The following is an 18,873-nucleotide window of genomic DNA, read 5'->3' as shown; positions in this document are numbered from 1 at the left end:
CATTTACGCGTCATGGGTACAGTAGTGCACCCTCTGACATGACCTCAACCTCAACTCTCCATCCTCCATCGGTAGTAGGTTTCAACCCCTGAAAGCACATTAATTAAACCCAGCTTGCTCAGACATGCTGCTGAGAGAGCGCGGATTGCGTGCAAGCTTTGCAAACCTTCCCATTCTAGACAAAGAAAGACGTTTGTTCCGACATTCTAATTTAGGTCACCACCAATGCCTTTTGTGGAATCTAAAAGATGTCCAATCTCTTGGGTTAGAAGAATCACGCCATCCTTGTTACCATGGAAAGCGCGAGAAGAACCTCCTTGCTTGCAGCGTCACAAAAGTTAAATCTCGATTTTTGGTGAAAAGGGGGACGGGGAGAAAACTTGCGGTCAACGCACGGCAGAGTAGCCTAGGCTGCCAGCAGTAGTACACGCCATCCTATTAACCCTATCGGTTCTGCTTTCTTTGATTATTCGCCTATAAATAAATAGAATGAGTGTAAAAGACAAAGACGCACGCAAAAATGTGCCTTGCTGTCAATATACTTTCCTGTAGTTATTGTCTCATTCGGATATAACGAAATTCAGGCACAAGTAGGCTGATTATTTTATGTTGAACTGCTAGTAATTGTAGAATAGCCATGCTTTTATGTTTAAATTACTAAGCATCAGTTTGCGCACATTCTGAAATTGGCCACAGAGTCTCAATGGATTCTGTTGAAATAATGGAAAGTGTGTAATCGGCCACTGAAGGGGTTAATTTTATGTGTCAGACCCCTCCCATTATTGTCAGTCATCGTATTAATAATCGCACCACTAGAAGTGTCGCTATAAAGCCGGTTTTGGCGAGAGCCCGGTGAAAGCAGTGGTGCTGTCTCAGTGCGCGTGGTGCTGAAAGTGCCATCTGAAGTAATGTGGTCGTTATTCTTTTTCTTTCTGTCTTATCTGGACAGAAACTTTGTCAAGGGAGAATTCCCCAATTATTCCCTAGAAGCAGAGAAACAGAGTAAAGATGTGTTTTTCATGCTCAACAGCACTTTCTGTGCCAAAATGTCAGGCATGGGGGGAAATTGCCTTTACCAAGTGTCAGACGGAATTGAGGAGGTGCGCTCCGTGCATGACCCCGCGGGTAAACTGGTGGACTGCTCAGTAACCATCAACCAGATGCAGGTGAAGTCATTCATGCATGTGTGCAGATTGGGACTGAAGCACCAGAGAACCAACCCAGAAGATATGGAGTTGAGTTTTACAGACATGGCAGAAGCCAAATACAACTGTCAAGCGTTCCAAAAGACATCAAAGCGCACGACGGTCACCACGGAGAGGATAGCCGCGCCAACAGCACAGACACCGAAGGAGACGAGAGAGAATTCTGTCCACGAGGATGACAAGCAGGTGATACGGAGATCCAAGCGAGGATTCACTTATCCTGGAACCCTGTGGTGTGGAGCTGGCAACATGGCTGATAATTACGATCATTTGGGTATGTTGCGTAAAGTTTGATATTATTCTGTATTTTAGATGCACGATTATCTATTCTGACCACATCTAGCCATTCAACTGTTTCACTGATTTCGGTGCATGTTGGTTTGTTGTGTTTTTTAATATACACTCTCCATTTGCAGGAGAGTTCGCGGCGACTGACAGTTGTTGCCGCGTTCATGACCACTGCCCCTACGTCATCCATGCGTTTTCCTCAATGTATGGCTACACCAATTTCAAGTGGCATCCCCTTAGTCACTGTGACTGCGATAATGCGTGAGTTGCCTACAATATAGTTGGAACGCCTTTTTGTGTTTATTTGTGTGTTTGTATTGTATTTGCAAGACATTGCAAGACATTTGGAAATTGAGCAAGTTGAGATGACTAAACTGCTTGGAGTAACCCTGGATTGTAGACTGTCATGGTCAAAGCATATTGATACAACAGTAGCTAAGATGGGGAGAAGTATGTCCATAATTAAGCACTGCTCTGCCTTCTTAACAACACTATCAACAAGGCAGGTCCTATAGGCCCTAGTTTTGTCGCACCTGGACTACTGTTCAGTAGTGTGGTCAGGTGCCACAAAGAGGGACTTGGGAAAATTGCAGTTGGCTCAGAGCAGGGCAGCACGGCTGGCCCTTAAAAGTACACGGAGAGCTAACATTGATGACATGCATGTCAGTCTCTCCTGGCTCAGAGTGGAAGCGAGATTGACTTTATCACTGCTTGTTTTTGTGAGAGGTGTCGACGAGCTGAATGTACCAAGCTGTCTGTTTGGAATACTGGCACACAGCTCGGACACCCATGCATACCCCACAAGACATGCCACCAGAGGTCTCTTCACAGTCCCCAAGTCCAGAACGGACTATGGGAGGCGCACAGTACTACATAGAGCCATGACTACATGGAACTCTATTCCACATCAGGTAACTGATGCAAGCAGTAGAATCAGATTTAAAAAACAGGTAAAAATACACCTTGTGGAACAGCAGGGACTGTGAAGAGACACACACACAGGTACATACACACATACATATAGACACTCACTCTACACACACGTACACATGAATGTTGTATTGTAAATATGTGATAGTGGAGTAGTGGCCTGAGGGAACACACTCAATTTGGGTAAAGTGTTATGAAATATAATGTCATGTAATATTTTTAATTGTATATAACTGCCTTAATGTTGCAGGACCCCAGGAAGAGTAGCTGCTGCCTTGGCAGGAACTAATGGGGATCCTTAATAAATACAAATACAAATGAGCAAAATGCAATGCCCTTGATCCATCCGTTTAAATAATCATTAAAAATAATAAATAAATAAACTGCTTCATACACTTGAATAATTATGTTAGACAGTCAGAGACTGAAACCAATTATATTATGTACTGCCAGTCAAACCATCCAGACAGGCTACAGTAAGCTGGAGTGGCACATTTTCTCTTTGTCACACTGTCTGTGCAGGTTGAAGGAGTGTCTGAAGAAAGTCAATGACACCTCCTCCAGGGTCGTTGGCCAGGCTTTCTTCAATGTCATCGAGGTGCCCTGTTTCCAGTTCATATATGAAGAGCAATGTGTGGAGCGCCACTGGTATGGAGCGTAAGTACAGTATTTACTGTAGGTTCCAATAATGCGCATACAAATCAAATCAAAGTTTATTGGTCAGATACACAGATTTGCCGGTGTTATGGCAGGTGAAGCGAAATGCTTATGTTACTAGCGCCAACAGTGAACTAGAATGTCTTGCAAATACAATACAAATAATCAAAAAAATCGAACAAGAAATAACAATCCAAGCATTTTTAAGTGGCTTTGTAGTACACTACAGGGAGCACATCTTAAACTCTCCATCTCTCTTATCCACCAGGTGTAAAAAGTATGACAAGCTCCTGGTTGCAGTGCCTAGAGAGTCCATCCCGTATGATTTTGGAGGCATTGAGGTTATTGACGTGCTGACCGTGGCTCCTCTGGTACAGAAAGAGACAAAGAAAACAGGCACAGAGCAGGACAATCCTGAAGGCACAACACAGTCCACTGTGTCCGGCTCCCAGACCACTGGCCCCGAGGAGCCCTCCCTCGGGAACATTGTCACCACCGCTGAGGACTTCATCAAATTTCTGGCCACTGTCTCCACCTCTCAGGGTTCGACTACAGACACCACCAAAGGAGAGACACAGACCTCAGAGAAGAAGAAGAGGAAGAACACTGCAGGGAAAAAGAAGAACAAAAACAAGAAGAGGAAAGGGAAAGGAAAAGGGAGAAAGAGGAAGCAGAACATCGACTCAGTCTCAAAAGGAGCAGAGGAAGGGACTAGAGTTAGTTCTACCAAAGCAGAGGAAGTTGTCGATAAGAGTAACTTTGTGAATGAGCCTGAGAATGTTGACCAGTTGAACAGAAATGTAAACTGTTTCAGTGATGGTGAAATAGATCGTGGAGGGAAAGAGGAGCTTTCTAATGATGTCATGAGAGATGAACCACGTGTAGATGAAGAAATTGCTGCAGATGCCTCTGTCACCTCAGTCACTGCTGTCAAGAAGGAGCAGAAAATGCTGGAAACCCCGGCTTTGACGGATCACACATCTCTCGCTGTAACCACCGGCACATCCACTGTGACCACACAGAAAACCAAAAGGCAGAGGTCAAGAAAGGGGGAAGGGAGGAAAAAACAGAGCAACATAACACCAACTGTCACCCCTAAAGGAGTTGCACGCCATACCGCCATTAAACAGGACCTCCCAACATCCACAACAGAGAGCTCTGGCACCCCGACCATCCCTACCAGCACTGCCATAATCTCTGCAGCGCAGCCTGTGCAACAAAGGTTAGAGAGCCACAGTGAAAAGGGACCTGTTACGGCTACTGCCGGCACCCCCATTGTGATTTTTATCAAAAGCAAAAGGCACAGGTCAAAGGAGAGTGAGAATAGAAATAAAAGGAGGAAAATCACTTCCACTCTTCCCATGGTGGGGGTTACTTTCAGAACCCCCACTGAAGAGGATCTTGGAGTGATCACTACTGAGAGCACAAGTGCTCCAGCCGTCACCACCATCACTACTGTTAGCACTGCAGGGCAGCCAGTGTCACACAGACCAGAAAGTCACAATGAGAAGGGGTCCAAGACCACTACAACTATAACCTCGACTTTGAGTGAGACCAAAAGGCACAGGCCGAAAGAGAGAGAGGGAAGAAAGATGAGGAGAAAAATCATACCAAGTCTTTTGGCTGAGGGCACATATCTGCAGAATACCACTGAAGATGCCCTTCATACAGTCACTACTGACAGCACTGGTGTACTGAACATCCCCACAACCACCACTGTAGTCACTGCAGAGCAGGCTGAGACGCTAGCACCACAGAGCATAGAGAGTCACAGTGAAAAGGGACATCTCACCACAACAGCCAGTGACCTCGTTGTGACTGGGAGAAGACAAGGATCAAAAGAGAGGGAGGGTAGAAAGAAAAGTAAAAAAGTGACCATAACCACTGTTGTCAAGGATGAGGTTCCTATCCATGATGACAATGAAACCAAACTTGAAGAAATAATGACAAGTACAAGTCTGACACCCTCAGCGTCAGCAATCTCATCCAAAGTTGAAGAAGTAGGAGAGTTCAATCTACAGGAATCTGAGAACTACAGAGAACAGACCCTCTTCCCTGTGCAGACCAGCACACCCACTGTAAATCCAATAAAATCCACTATCCAGAAAACGGAAGCGAGACTAGGTAGAAAGAAAAGGAGAAAAACACCACAATGAGACTCATACTAACAATGTTGCTAGTATAGAATGAAAGAGTGCAATGATGTCCTAGATGACTAGCCTAGCTCTTGACTGTCAAAAAAACCTGCTATGCAGACTCAAACGTATGTATATTATGTGTTCGTCATCTTGTGTGTTTTGTCAAATCAACATTCGTGCACTATTCAACAGGAATCGTAACAACTGAATGAAGGATCAGGATAATTTATTGTAATATTGTATGTGCATTTAAACACCAATGATTAATAAAATATTTGAAAGAAGCATATGTGCAATGAATTATAAAAGTGATGATTTCATTAATAACACATCAATTTTTGTGCATGTAGGCATATACTGTACTGTACTCCCAAGACAGCAGGGAATATTTAATACGGAAGAAATTAATGAATTCCAAGTTCAGGGAGTTCGCCATTTCATCTGCTTACCCATAAACTGCTTACTTTTCTGAAAACAATGCTTGCCATATTGTATACACAGACTGGCTCCAAGCCAAGAAAGCTAAGCCTTCTTCCAGGTTTAAATACTATTTCCTTTGAAATACTATTTCCTTTGACCTGTGGGGGACTTTGGACCTCTAGTCCCTTCCAATGCGATATAAGGAATTGTGATGAAAGGGGTCACATTCTTAAAAAAGGATTATGTGCTCACTGTGAACTATATTCTCCCCACCTAAATGAGGGTTGTAAGACCCTGTAACACAGAGGCTCAAATCCCTCAGCTGATTCTCACATGCTACTCTGAGGAGTTTCACAGAATGAGATTGACATACTATACTGTAGCTTACTGTACAGAGCACAGATATAGATGTATAGAATAACTTATGTAATTATGTCCAGCAGTTCATGGAAGGTGCACATTATTTTTTTGTATTTCCCACTTAAAGGATATGAACATAAACAGCTCGAGGCCTCCAAACATGCAATTCCTGTTTCTGTCTTTTGTTTCTTGTCTGTTGTTTCTTGATTTAATTTAGCTAATTTACAATAAAATGCCAGGATATGTTACAGACTGAAAACACCAGCTAGGGTAATAGTAAAACAGTTGGACACTTCAGTAAGCAGTGACTGGTATTCAAAGCTTAATAACAAAGACAACTTTCATGCTACTGACCGTGTTCCAGACTGGGTCAGTATGTTTAAGCAATACTGGCAACGTAGTGGGCTAGTTGGATCTGAGACAAGGTATAATCGCTTCTCACCTCATACCACATAATATTAAATAATCTGCATTGTCTGTTTTTTCAATGGTCTTTTGAATGGAATCATACTGTATTTTGTATGGTCTGAGTACTTGTGAGGAACAATTGTTCTCAGTTGGCAAAGAAACAAGAGATTCTTCTGTATTTTTTAATTTCTATGAAGGAAAGGCATTCAACAATGCTAACATGCAGCTTTAATTAGTACTGCAGGCTGGCACTGATAGATCTCTTCTATTTGTTATGTACTCATTTCGTACTCCTGAGTGGCGCAGTGGTCTAAGGCACTGCATCGCAGTGCTAACTGTGCCACTAGAGATCCTGGTTCGAATCCAGGCTCTGTCACAGCCGGCCGCAACCGGGAGACTCATGGGCGGCGCACAATTGGCCCAGCGTTGTCCAGGGTAGGGGAGGGAATGGCCGGCAGGGATGTAGCTCAGTTGATAGAGCATGGCGTTTGCAACGCTAGGGTTGTGGGTTTGATTCCCACGGGGAGCCAGTATAAAAAAAATAAAAATATTCACTAACTGTAAGTTGCTCTGGATAAGAGTGTCTGCTAAATGACTAAAAATGTAAATGAGAACATGATGAATACTGAAAATGACTGACACTGTTCTTACATGAGTTTAATTGAACTACAGGAAGTGTATTTGATGGGTTTTAAATAAATTCAAATGGATGAAATACACTGATAGAGGATAACATTTAAGTGTACTGTATATTACGGACAGTAGCTGTAATGTGAATATGCTGATGTAGCACAGTAAGCACAGACAACATGTTTCAGTCGGGAATGCATTTAAAAATACGAAAAACATTGTGCTTGATGTCCTATACTTATTTTGTTCAGCACTTCTAAGTAATACTGTCAATGTTCTTCATTGTGTTACACACAGACTAGACATAAAGCCTGTATAGCTACTGTAGGCTAAAGCCTATACCCAGTCAGCTGTCAGGCATTACACTAAGCAGCAACTGGATATGAATCCAGAAACTAACAAGATAGCTATTAAAATGGCCTAAGACCCATGTGACAAAGATTAAATGGTATAGATATAATATACATGGTTCTAGAAATGGCCTTTTCGAACCCCTACTGAGAGATGGTTAATATTCAAATAGCATATGTTACAGTAACCTCGGGAGTGATTCAGAAATAAATAGTTTTCATTGTTTTTTGTTGCATCACATGCATTTGAAGTTAATATGCTTAAAACCTGGTTTAAACAAGGCATGCAGTTTTCATTGTTTCCAGTACATTCCACAAAAATTGCAAGTGAGGAACAGTGCTACCAAAGAAGTGATAGTCAACGTTTCCAACCATTTTCTTTAGGTTCATTTGAAACAAACCACTGTTATCAAATCCATTTTCCACATGCAATTCACAAATCCATGTTGGTCACCATCATCTTATCCTTCAATGTGACCAACTGAAGCGGTGAAGTGTATGCAGTATTATATAATGAGTCCAGTTCATTTACAGTACACTAGGGGTGAGTAACAGTGGGCTCGGGAGAAAGAGAGTCTCCTCTGGACCTAGCGATCCATCTCATCCAGCAGCGGTGTGGCGTCTCCAGCGAGGGACATGGGCGTGCTCTCGATCATGGGGCTGGGAGAAGGTCGTGGGGTCATTCTGGACCTGGTCTTCTTGCGCTCTGCCTCTTTCTCCTGGAGCCACTGCTCTGCCATCTTGCCCCAGTCCACCGCTGTGTGGGAAGTTGCCCTGTGGGTTGGGAGCAGGGAGAGAAGATAACTCACTATTTACTTACTCACTCACTCGCAATATAGCAGTTGTATGCTTCTAGAACAATTAGAGGTAAGTTATCTGCGGTTGGAAACCTCCGTAAGAAATCCTCTCTAAGTACCCAGCTACATACATGGACCATAGTCTCTCCATTTGAATTACCCAAATTGAAAGATTTTCTCTATTTGGATAATTCTGTCTAAGTGCTAGTTTTGAGAAGTGACTTACTTTGGTGTTGGTGTCCTGTGGTGGCAGGAAGAGGATGATGATGGTGTGGAGGAGGAAGGGCGGTGTCCATGTCCGTGTGATCCGTGTGAGGACTGGGGAGTGGTGCTGGGGTACTGGGGCGTGGTGATAGTCTGCTGCTGGCTGGGGGTGGGGGTGGTGTACGAATAGCTGGGCGTCAGAAGGGGAGTAGCAATGGGCTGCTGAGCTGGTGTGGTAAACACCTGGGACAGAAAAAATAAAGTTGAAGGGCTCATGTTGAACAGAAATATGAAAAACTGATAGAGATGAAACTCAAAAGTTTTTGTGATAATATTCAGATATACAGTAAGCATCTGTGTATTCCAAACGTACGTGATAGGGGCCGCTGCTGCCCCCTCCGCCGCTGCTGCCACCAGTGTAGCCGTACTGGCTGGATGCCCACCCGGCAGGTGTGGTGTTGGGGTTCTGGCCCTGGCCTGTTACCGCGGCAATGGCACTGAACATCTGAGAGGTCATGTTCTGAGGGAGGGCGTTCACTGCACGAGTCAGATCTGAGTGACAGAGACACAGGGCATACAACTTTATTCATTAGGAAAAGATTAAACAGAGAAACTGCTTCTTAAAAGTCCTTAACATGTTGATGATTCCAACCTTAGGATGCATGAAATGATAAAAACCAATTGAGGTAACATACAGTATATTATAGCCATATAGATCCTGGGGAGTAAGTATACACAGTAACTGACCTAGGGCCTGGACGATACCAGTATCACGATACTCGTTAGTATCGTGGCAAGGAAACAAAACACGAAGCGGATTTAATTTATTTAGGAAAACAGCCCTGATGTTGGAACCAAACATCATTATGTTGTCATCCAGAGTCACATCTATTTATTTTCCAAGCTATAGCACACAATATTATACATACAGCAGGTTTCTAAAGGACCAAAGAGAGAAGTCTGCTTCGTGTTTTCATTTTTGCCATGGAAAAAATATGGCGATACTAGTATAGTCCCGGCCCTAAACTGACCTGCAATGTTAATATTGGCTGGAGTGGCATTGATAGAGGCTGGGGTACGTGTTCTACTGCTGCTGCTGGGAGTAATCCCTGTAGGAGAAATACCAAATATCAGATAACAGAAGTGAATCTGTCATTAGAGCATGATTACCCTGGTCTGTAGGTTTCATTGTGAGGCATTTCTAAGGCAGCATTCTGTAAATGCTCTGACCTGCCACTGGCTCCTGGAAATGGTCTTTGAACCAGCGGAAAAGTCCATTGACTGTGGGAAAAACCTGGCCTCTGTATCTGAACCCCTCAGGCGTGACAGTCACAAACTCAACCCTGCATGCCAGAGAAAAGTCATGACGTTCTGATTATGACATTCTAACAATGACATTACAGTGAATTCGGAAAGCATTATTCTAAAATTGATTAAATTGTTTTTCCCCCCTCATCAATCTACACACAATACCCCATAATGACAAATGCAACTTTTTAGAAATTGTTGCAAAAAACAATAAAACTAAAACATCACATTTACATAAGTATTCAAATCAAATCAAATGTTATTTCTCACATGCACCGAATACAACAGGTAGACCTTACAGTGAAATGCTTACTTACAAGCCCTTAACCAACAATGCAGTTTTATTCAGACCCTTTACTCAGTACTTTGTTGAAGCACCTTTGGCAGCGATTACAGCCTCGAGTCTTCTTGGGTATGACGCTTGGCACACATGTATTTGGTGAGTTTCTCCCATTCTTCTTTGCAGATCCTCTCAAGCTCTGTCAGGTTGGATGGGGAGCGTCGCTATTTTCAGGTCTCTCCAGAGATGTTAGATCGGGTTCAAGTCCGAGCTCTGGCTGGGCCACTCAAGGACATTCAGAGACTTCTCCCGAAGCCACTCCTGCATTGTCTTGGCTCTGTGCTTAGGGTTGTTGTCCTGTTGGAAGGTGAACCTTCGCCCCAGTCGGAGGTCCTGAGCGCTCTGGAGCAGGTTTTATCAAGGATCTCTCTGTACTTTGCTCCGTTCATCCTTCCCTCGATCCTGACTAGTCTCCCAGTCCCTGCCACTGAAAAACATTCCCACAGCATGATGCTGCCACCACCATGCTTCACCGTAGGGATGGTGCCAGGTTTCCTCCAGACATTACGCTTGGCATTCAGGCCAAAGAGTTCAATCTTGGTTTCATCAGACCAGAGAATCTTGTTTCTCATAGTCTGAGAATCCTTTAGGTGTCTTTTGGAAAACTCCAAGCAGGCTGTCATGTGCCTTTTCCTGAGTGGCTACCATTTGACCACTCTACCATAAAGGCCTGATTGGTGGAGTGCTACAGAGATGGTTGTCCTTCTGGAAGGTTCTCCCATCTCCACAGAGGACCTCTGGAGCTCTGTCAGAGTGACCACCGGGTTCTTGGTCACCTCCCTGACTATGGCCATTCTCCCCCGATTGCTCAGTTTCAGCCAGCTCTAGGAAGAGTCTTGGTGGTTCCAAAATTCTTCCATTTAAGAATGATGGAGGCCACTGTGTTATAATATAATAATAATAATATGCCATTTAGCAGACGCTTTTATCCAAAGCGACTTACAGTCATGCGTGCATAATTTTTTTTTGGTGTATGGGTGGTCCCGGGGATCGAACCCACTACCCTGGCGTTACAAGCGCCATGCTCTACCAATTGAGCTACAGAGGATCTTGGGGACCTTCAATGCTGCAGAAATGTTTTGGTACACTTCCCCAGGTCTGTGCTTCGACACAATCCTACCTCGGAGCTCTACGGACAATTCCTTCGACCTCATGGCTTGTTTTTTGCTCTGACATGCACTGTCAACTGTGGGACCTTATATAAACAGGTGTGTGCTTTTCCAAATCATGTCCAATCAATTGAATTTACCACAAGTGGACTATAGCAAAGGGTCTGAATACTTATGTAAATAAGGTATTTCTGTTTTCGCTTTGTCATTATGGGGTATTGTGTGTAGATTGACGGGAGTAAAAATAATGTAATCAGTTTTAGAATAAGGCTGTTACGTAACAAAATGTGGAAAAAGGGAAGGGGTCTGAATACTTTTCGAATGCACTGTACATGAGTGCATACATTTCTTTTACATTTACATTTTAGTCATTAAGCAGACGCTCTTATCCAGAGCAACTTACAGTTAAGTGAGTGCATACATTTTCATACTGGCCCCCCGTGGGAATCAAACCCACAACCCTGGCGTTGCAAACGCCATGCTCTACCAACTGAGCTACATCCCTGCCGGCCATTCCCTCCCCTACCCTGGACGAATGGCTAATTGTGCGCCGCCCCATGGGTCTCCCGGTCGCGGCCGGCTACGACAGAGTCTGGATTCGAACCAGGATCTCTAGTGGCACAGCTAGCACTGCGATGCAGTGCCTTACACCACTGCACCACTCGGGAGACTATGAAATTACATTACATTATCACAGCACTGTATTTATGAAGGTTCACTGAACAGTGATGATTACTGTGGATACATGTGACAAACCCTGCGGAGCTAGTGAGAGAGTGGTAAGTAAGGGTTAATGTTTATGTTCATGTCCTTTCAAGTCTCTAAACAAGCACCAATGATCACTCTTGCTCTTAGCAGGCAACAGAGGCAGAGACAAACAGGCACTTCATGCTTCCCCTACTGTCCTGACACACATTCTGTGTTTGGGTTTGGGTGAGGCAGTTCCATTTCCAACACAAGAGCTTTTCTCTTTAGGGTGTGAATTGCACACGGGAAAAAATGACACTATGCAAATCCATGCATCCTATAAATGGGTGTTGATTTGAATGACAAAGGCAGCAGCTAGTGTGGTTGGCAGTCCTGAGGTAACCTTGGCTTTCCGCGGGGCTGGTAACCGAGCAGAAACTTCCCTGGCAGCTCTCTACAGGCAGACACATAGTAGGGGATGAATGTAGGCTTCTCCTTCTTGCTTTTCACCAAGACCTCCTCCATTTTCTGCAATTCAGAAAACAGGTCTCAAACACACACAAACTGGCAGATAGACTGATACACACATAAAAACATATTCATACACAATGATACTGTGAATTGAAAGAAAGTATATCCTTGTTCCAACCTTTCGGTCTCCACCACTGCATTCTTGAAAATACTTGTGACCAAGCAGATCGCGAGCAAATGCAGCCATTGGTTGAACGTATCTGGCTGTGATTTCATCCAGATCTTCAAATTCCTGGGAAAAAGGTCACACAACCTACTAAAACAGTGAAACACATTGGTTTTGTGCCAAATGGCGCACTATTCCCTACATAGTGCACTACTTTTGTGGATTATATAGGGAAAGGGTGCCATTTTGGATGCACATATTTTTATTCATACAGGCATATACTGCTTCATAATGAAGAAGCCTGTGAATGGAGCTGACCTCAGTGTTGATCCACAGGGTATGTCCCAGGCTGAAGGCGTTCTCCTTGCCCTCCTCTCGTACATCAATGTGCTGGTAGATGCAATCAGCAACCTTCCAAGTAACAGTCAGGTGGTTCTCTCCCTTACTGCTGGGCCTGATGATCACATCTCCCTGGTCCATGGACTCCATCATCTTCTCTGCCTGCTTGAAGTTGATGTTATGGAACGATGGGTGGGCTATCACCCTCTTGATGTAGGCTATAGGGAGTCGAAAGCTGTATTTTAGCGTTCAGTATTATATTATTAGGGCTGGTTTCCCAGACACACATGTAGCCTAGTCCTGGACTAAAAAACACTTTAAATGGAGAATCTCAAATGAACATGCTACTTATTCCAGGACTAGGCTTAAACGGTGTCCCGGAAACCGGACCAAAAACAACTCTTACTACCATTACCAAAATCAACCAATAATAAAGATGAATCCAAAATGTAACTTTACAAATATATCAATTCCAGATATGTTCTCCATCTAGAGATGTACAGTAAGCTCTCAGACAGGTACATACTTGTTCTCTGCTGTTTCTTCTTGGCCTCCTCCTCCTGCTTCACATCCTCTGTCTCAGTGTCAAAGTCGTAGTATGTGTCCTTGGGAAGCTTCCAGTCATTGTTCTTATCTGACAGGTCTGACGTCCGACAGGTCAGATCCACACTGAGCTTCTCAATGTCAATCTTCATGATCCTGCAGTGCACTGTCATGCCCACCTACAGCAGGTTAAAGTTAAAGTGTTATATGACTTTGGTAATAGACTGTTAGTTATACTGAAATCGAGATATCTTTTTTGGGAAACTACCGTGATACCTTAACCCTTTCTTCAGGGTGCTTGACCACTTTGTCACTGAGGAACTTGGTGGGGATAAAGCCGGTGACTCCGTTGTCCATGCGACAGCGGACCCCAATAGCTTGGCCAGGGCAGGAGCCACTGTCAAAATGATTCCACACCTGCCAGAGAGAACAGAGGCTATGTCAAACTTTGTTGATCAAAAAGACAGCTGTGGCCAATATAATTATAGCAACAAATAATAAGCTAGGAACTTAAAACCCATAGCCCACCACTCTTCAGATTGGCTTTCAGTATAGATTGCAGCAGAATATGGAGTATATCAGATTCTCACCTCGCTGAGCTCAGGGAAGTTGTCCTGTTGACAGAAAGGACACTGCCACAGACCTGTCTCATCATTCCTTATGGCCTGGTCATAACTCTCCCCCTGGGGGCGCCGGTGAGCAATGCTTGTCACCACACTGGTGATAAGTTTACCTAGAGAGGCAGGACAGGACAAAGACAAACAGTGTTGAGATACCAATAAGGGATATATACATGTTTTCTACTATGTCAACTTTGGGGCTGTGACTCCCTGCACCCAAAAAAAAAAAAAGCATGGTAGTGTTAACCCATCACTTTGAAAGAGATATCAATAAGGCTCTGGTTGAGAAGGAACAGTACGTACCGATGTAGAAGGTCTCTGGTGTCTCCTTGGTGAGCAGGTTGAAGATCTCCTCTGTGTTAGGTCCTCTGTAGGTGGACCTCAGGTCTTTGTACCGGCAGCTCAGCTCAGCACGGATGTCATACAGGGTGATGCCCTTGTTACCATAACCCTGTGGACACAAAGAGTCTCAAAGAGTGAGCACTACAATGTCATCAGATCAGGAGGAGTATGCAAGCTCTTCATACCCACCCAGAGTAGGACAACAGATGTGTTCCAAATGGCACCTTATTCCCTATATAGTGCACTACTTCTGGGACGCAGCCTACATCTCCCACACTGACCTGTCTTTCCAGCTCCTCAGCGAAGGCATCCAAGTCCAGGTCTTTGAGCCGCTCCGGGTTTTCCAGGATCTCCTCCAGTGCCCCGGCCGGGTTGGCGTCCTCCGCTGACTCATCGTACTCCAGAGCGTCCACGGCCATCTTCCTGGCCCACTCGTAGGTCTCTGGGTGCACCCGCGACCCATCCAGAACCTCAATATAGGAGTCAGTACTGCAGGTAGGGAGAGACACTTAATGTCAATGATTAAGTTATTTAGTGAATTGGCTGTGTGATGTCAATAAAAGTAGTTTTGTCAAGCTATTCACTGTTACTATTATGAGTTGAATTTCTATTAACAATATGGTGTTTAGTCTCAGGTATTTTCTGCAGTATTGTAAGAATGACCATGCCCAATGTTCTGAGACTGACCTATCTCCCAGAGAAGCTGTGTCAATCTTGATGAAACCAGCACAGTTGATGAAGACCTTGGGGCCCATGTGACACATGGTGACCAGCTGAGTGCGGTTCTCCAGACGAGTATTATTTTGCTTCAGGATCTGGAAACAGATGGATAAATGTACATGTAAAGATATCTGTTAGAGGTCAGTACAGTAGAGCAGTGGTTCCCAAACTATAGGGTGCGCAGGTTCAGGCTTTCAACTTACTCTTGAAAGTTGTAATAGTAAAATGCACAAGGTGCAATTTCGAAATTGGGTAGTGCATCAGCAGTTTTTCTCATCATGTCTGTCATTGCATACCTTAGAGAGCTATTTATAATGTCCATTTGATCAACTAGGCCATGTCAGCTAACATTTTTTAGCTAGGTTTGTTTGCTCATAGACTTTGTCGTAATGTTTGAGTCACTCAGAAATCACATGAATACACATTAGACATGGCAAAATGTATAGAATTGAAAGAAAATGAGCTTTAAACATGCACAATGTTCTCTCCGCCAACAAGAGGGGTGTGAATAGTTTGTGTCGTAGAAATAGACGCGGGGGGGGCTGAGTGAAGTTTGGGAACCCCTGCAGTAGAGTACTGAATTATTCTAAGATACTGTCATAATAAAAACATATAGGTAAATATTGCTACTGTATTTTGATCAATTCTATCTGGTAACACTTGGTATACAGTTGAAGTCGGAAGTTTACATACACCTTAGCCAAATACATTTAAACTCAGTTTTTCACAATTCCTGACATTTAATCCTAGTAATAATTCCCTGTCTTAGGTCAGTTAGGATCACCACTTTATTTTAAGAATGTGAAATGTCAGAAAAATAGTAGAGAGAATGATTTACTTCAGCTTTTATTTCTTTCATCACATTCCCAGTGGGTCAGAAGTTTACATACACTCAATTAGGATTTGGTAGCATTGCCTATAAATTGTTTAACTTGGGTCAAACGTTTCGAGTAGGCTTCCACAAGCTTCCCACAATAAATTAGGTGAATTTTGGCCCATTCCTCCTGACAGAGCTGGTGTAACTGAGTCAGGTTTGTAGGCCTCCTTGCTCGCACACACCTTTTCAGTTCTGCCCACATATTTTCTATAGGATTGAGGTCAGGGCTTTGTGATGGCCACTCCAATACCTTGACTTTGTTGTCCTTAAGCCATTTTGCCACAACTTTGGAAGTATGCTTGGGGTCATTGTCCATTTGGAAGACCCATTTGCGACCAAGCTTTAACTTCCTGACTGATGTCTTGAGATGTTGCTTCAATATATTCACATCATTTTCCTTCCTCATGATGCCATCTATTTTGTGAAGTGCACCAGTCCCTCCTGCAGCAAAGCACCCCCACAGCATGATGCTGCCACCCCCGTGCTTCACGGTTGGGATGGTGTTCTTCGGCTAGCAAGCGACCCCCTTTTTCCTCCAAACATAACGATGGTCATTATGGCCAAACAGTTCTATTTTTGTTTCATCAGACCAGAGGACATTTCTCCAAAAAGTACAATATTTGTCCCCATGTGCAGTTGCAAACCATAGTCTGGCTTTTTTATGGCAGTTTTGGAGCAGTGGCTTCTTCCTTGCTGAGCGGCCTTTCAGGTTATGTCGATATAGGACTCGTTTTACTGTGGATATAGATCGTTTGGTACCTGTTTCCTCCAGCATCTTCACAAGGTCCTTTGCTGTTGTTCTGGGATTGATTTGCACTTTTCGCACACCAAAGTACGTTCATCTCTAGGAGACAGAACGCGTCTCCTTCCTGAGCGGTATGACGGCTGCGTGGTCCCATGGTGTTTATACTTGCATACTATTGTTTGTACAGATAAACGTGGTACCTTCAGGCGTTTGGAAACAGCTCCCAAGAATGAACCAGACTTGTGGAGGTCTACAAAAAAAATTCTGAGCTCTTGGCTGATTTCTTTTGATTTTCCCATGATGTCAAGCAAAGAGGCACTGAGTTTGAAGGTAGGCCTTGAAATACATCTACAGGTACACCTCCAATTGACTCAAATGATGTCAATTAGCCTATCAGAAGTTTCTAAAGCCATGACATAATTTTCTGGAATTTTCCAAGCTGTTTAAAGGCACAGTCAACTTAGTGTATGTAAACTTCTGACCCACTGGAATTGCGATACAGTGAATTATAAGTGAAATAATCCGTCTGTATACAATTGTTGGAAAAATTACTTGTGTCATGCACAAAGTAGATGTCCTTACCGACTTGCCAAAACGATAGTTTGTTAACAAGACATTTGTGGAGTGGTTGAAAAACAAGTTTTAATGACTCCAACTTTAAGTGTATGTAAACTTCCGACTTCAACTGTTGCTCTTATATCTGTGTAGTAACACTGTAATTACATTGTATTAACATGTTGGCAATCTAGATGCCTCAAGTGATCTATGTCTTACCCTGAGCAGGTGGGATCCCTTCCTGGGCCCCAAGCCACAGACGTACTGCAACAGGCTCTGGGTGTAGGGGTGGGCCATGGCCCGGTTCACATCCACACCCACTTCATTCACCCGGTTGATGAACTCACAGTACAGAGCATTCAGCAGGTCCTCCTTCAATACATGCTCCTGTGTGGGAGGCAGACAGAGAAGTCAGACTCACTCTTTACAGACACATTGATTCACAGACTTTGATTCAAACCAGACTATGATTATCATGTACAGTCAACTAGACTTGCTTCTGCATTTGGCCGATTCCACGCCAGCATGGCCCGAAAATATTTATGTAATCACAGATTTTTCGGGCAATTCTCACATAAAAACTTAATTTGGGTGGAAAGATTTTTAACATGCTTTTAAAATTTGTATCCCCAAAAAAAGTTTATAACCATTTTAGTCCCTTTTAAGACCTATACCTGCCTCCTGTAAGACCCTATGATCAGTGAACCATACATTTTACAGACAACATCTTGGTGTTTGGAACAATATACTCGTCAAACACATACAATTTCAAGAGTGGGATCTCTGCTACTTTTGAAGAAATTATCAGTTTTATACATTGACATTCTAGGTCATTAACCAATCACAGCCCTTGTGTAGGATTACACATTCAGCAAATCACCAGCAGAGGGCGTTCCCTTTGAATCCATTTTCCCATTCACTGTGTCGGGGGTGCTCATAAAATGTATCATAACTTTAACTCACTCTGGAAATGTGATGTACTTGTAGAGTATATTGTTTAAAACAATCGGTCTAAACATGAACAAAATCAAAAAGGATACTTTTGAGACATTCATATTAATAGTTATAATGTTTAATAAATTCACATGTAAAATTGTATGTCAGAATGTAGCGATACTCCATATTTTAGAGAACAATGTTAAGAGTATAATGACAGGTGTTGTCTGTATCATGTACGGTTCACTGATCATTGGGTCTTACAGGGGGCATGTATAGGTCTGAAAAGGGCCTAAAATGGCCACTTTCATGATTTTAGTAGGGGTTTCTAAAGGATCTCTGTAAACCACCTGTGTGTTTTCATCAAAGCCACCGCTAGGTGATGATGATCTCCCAACCACGCCTGGCCTAATGGAGACAGGGGTTGCGTCCTGAATGGCACCCTATTCACTATATAGTGCGCTACCATTGATCAGAGCCCTATTTGGAAATCAGTCTGGATGATGTCATCAGTACCTGCAAAGGGTGCAACTTGAGGCAGAGGATGTCCTCGTCACTGCTGCACACCTGAGCGTACTCCACCAGGGGGTCCTGGATCTTCCTGGCCACAGACACAGCCTGTCTCAGGAGAGGGGGGTAGTCCCGGAAATCTGCCTGTGGATAGGAGAAATAGAAAAATATGTGGAGTTAAAAGTTAAGAGAAAATCAATTGGCAATACATATTACAG

General features: G+C 43.5%; 2 protein-coding genes across 7 annotated transcripts in view; one reads left to right on the top strand and one right to left on the bottom strand.

Annotated features, from left to right (window-relative positions):
- Positions 1–866: 866 nt before the first annotated feature.
- Positions 867–6,762, top strand: LOC121567947 (hyphal wall protein 2-like). The gene is made up of 4 exons (XM_041878350.1): positions 867–1,479; positions 1,622–1,754; positions 2,946–3,080; positions 3,349–6,762. Exons 1-4 carry the CDS (start codon positions 909–911, stop codon positions 5,234–5,236), a joined length of 2,727 nt encoding a protein of 908 aa, XP_041734284.1. The 5' UTR covers positions 867–908; the 3' UTR covers positions 5,237–6,762.
- A 283-nt stretch (positions 6,763–7,045) lies between these two features.
- Positions 7,046–18,873, bottom strand: part of LOC121567945 (transcription elongation factor SPT6-like) — a 33,339-nt gene continuing 21,511 nt past the window's right edge. For 3 of the 6 annotated variants that reach the window (XM_041878345.2, XM_041878344.2, XM_041878346.2), the window contains exons 22-37: positions 18,662–18,799; positions 17,429–17,596; positions 15,000–15,127; positions 14,594–14,801; positions 14,274–14,421; positions 13,941–14,083; positions 13,627–13,767; positions 13,334–13,529; positions 12,787–13,025; positions 12,481–12,594; positions 12,235–12,359; positions 9,618–9,730; positions 9,419–9,496; positions 8,761–8,939; positions 8,410–8,630; positions 7,046–8,160 (exon numbers count right to left, since the gene is read on the bottom strand). In XM_041878345.2, the coding sequence (XP_041734279.1) occupies positions 7,974–8,160; positions 8,410–8,630; positions 8,761–8,939; positions 9,419–9,496; positions 9,618–9,730; positions 12,235–12,359; positions 12,481–12,594; positions 12,787–13,025; positions 13,334–13,529; positions 13,627–13,767; positions 13,941–14,083; positions 14,274–14,421; positions 14,594–14,801; positions 15,000–15,127; positions 17,429–17,596; positions 18,662–18,799 (2,526 nt within the window). In that variant the 3' untranslated portion in view covers positions 7,046–7,973. Of the gene's footprint in view, positions 8,161–8,409; positions 8,631–8,760; positions 8,940–9,385; positions 9,497–9,617; positions 9,731–12,234; positions 12,360–12,480; positions 12,616–12,786; positions 13,026–13,333; positions 13,530–13,626; positions 13,768–13,940; positions 14,084–14,273; positions 14,422–14,593; positions 14,802–14,999; positions 15,128–17,428; positions 17,597–18,661; positions 18,800–18,873 lie in introns of those variants that run through there. The other 3 variants (XR_006001178.2, XM_041878347.2, XM_041878348.2) reach the window with 3 other exon arrangements.

This window comes from Coregonus clupeaformis, chromosome 6, assembly GCF_020615455.1.
Source record: "Coregonus clupeaformis isolate EN_2021a chromosome 6, ASM2061545v1, whole genome shotgun sequence".
In the NCBI taxonomy this organism is placed as follows: domain Eukaryota; kingdom Metazoa; phylum Chordata; class Actinopteri; order Salmoniformes; family Salmonidae; genus Coregonus; species Coregonus clupeaformis.
The sequence above is the reverse complement of the archived record's forward strand: the minus strand, read 5'-3'. Positions and strand labels throughout refer to the sequence as shown.

What these genes read in the sequence shown, in the direction of transcription:
- LOC121567947 (XM_041878350.1), top strand. Translation starts at nt 909, where the DNA reads ATGTGGTCGTTATTCTTTTTCTTTCTGTCTTATCTGGACAGAAACTTT. An exon ending in TGATAATTACGATCATTTGG is followed by an intron (nt 1,480 to 1,621) that starts GTATGTTGCGTA and finishes CTCCATTTGCAG; the next exon opens with GAGAGTTCGCGGCGACTGAC. An exon ending in GAGCGCCACTGGTATGGAGC is followed by an intron (nt 3,081 to 3,348) that starts GTAAGTACAGTA and finishes CTTATCCACCAG; the next exon opens with GTGTAAAAAGTATGACAAGC.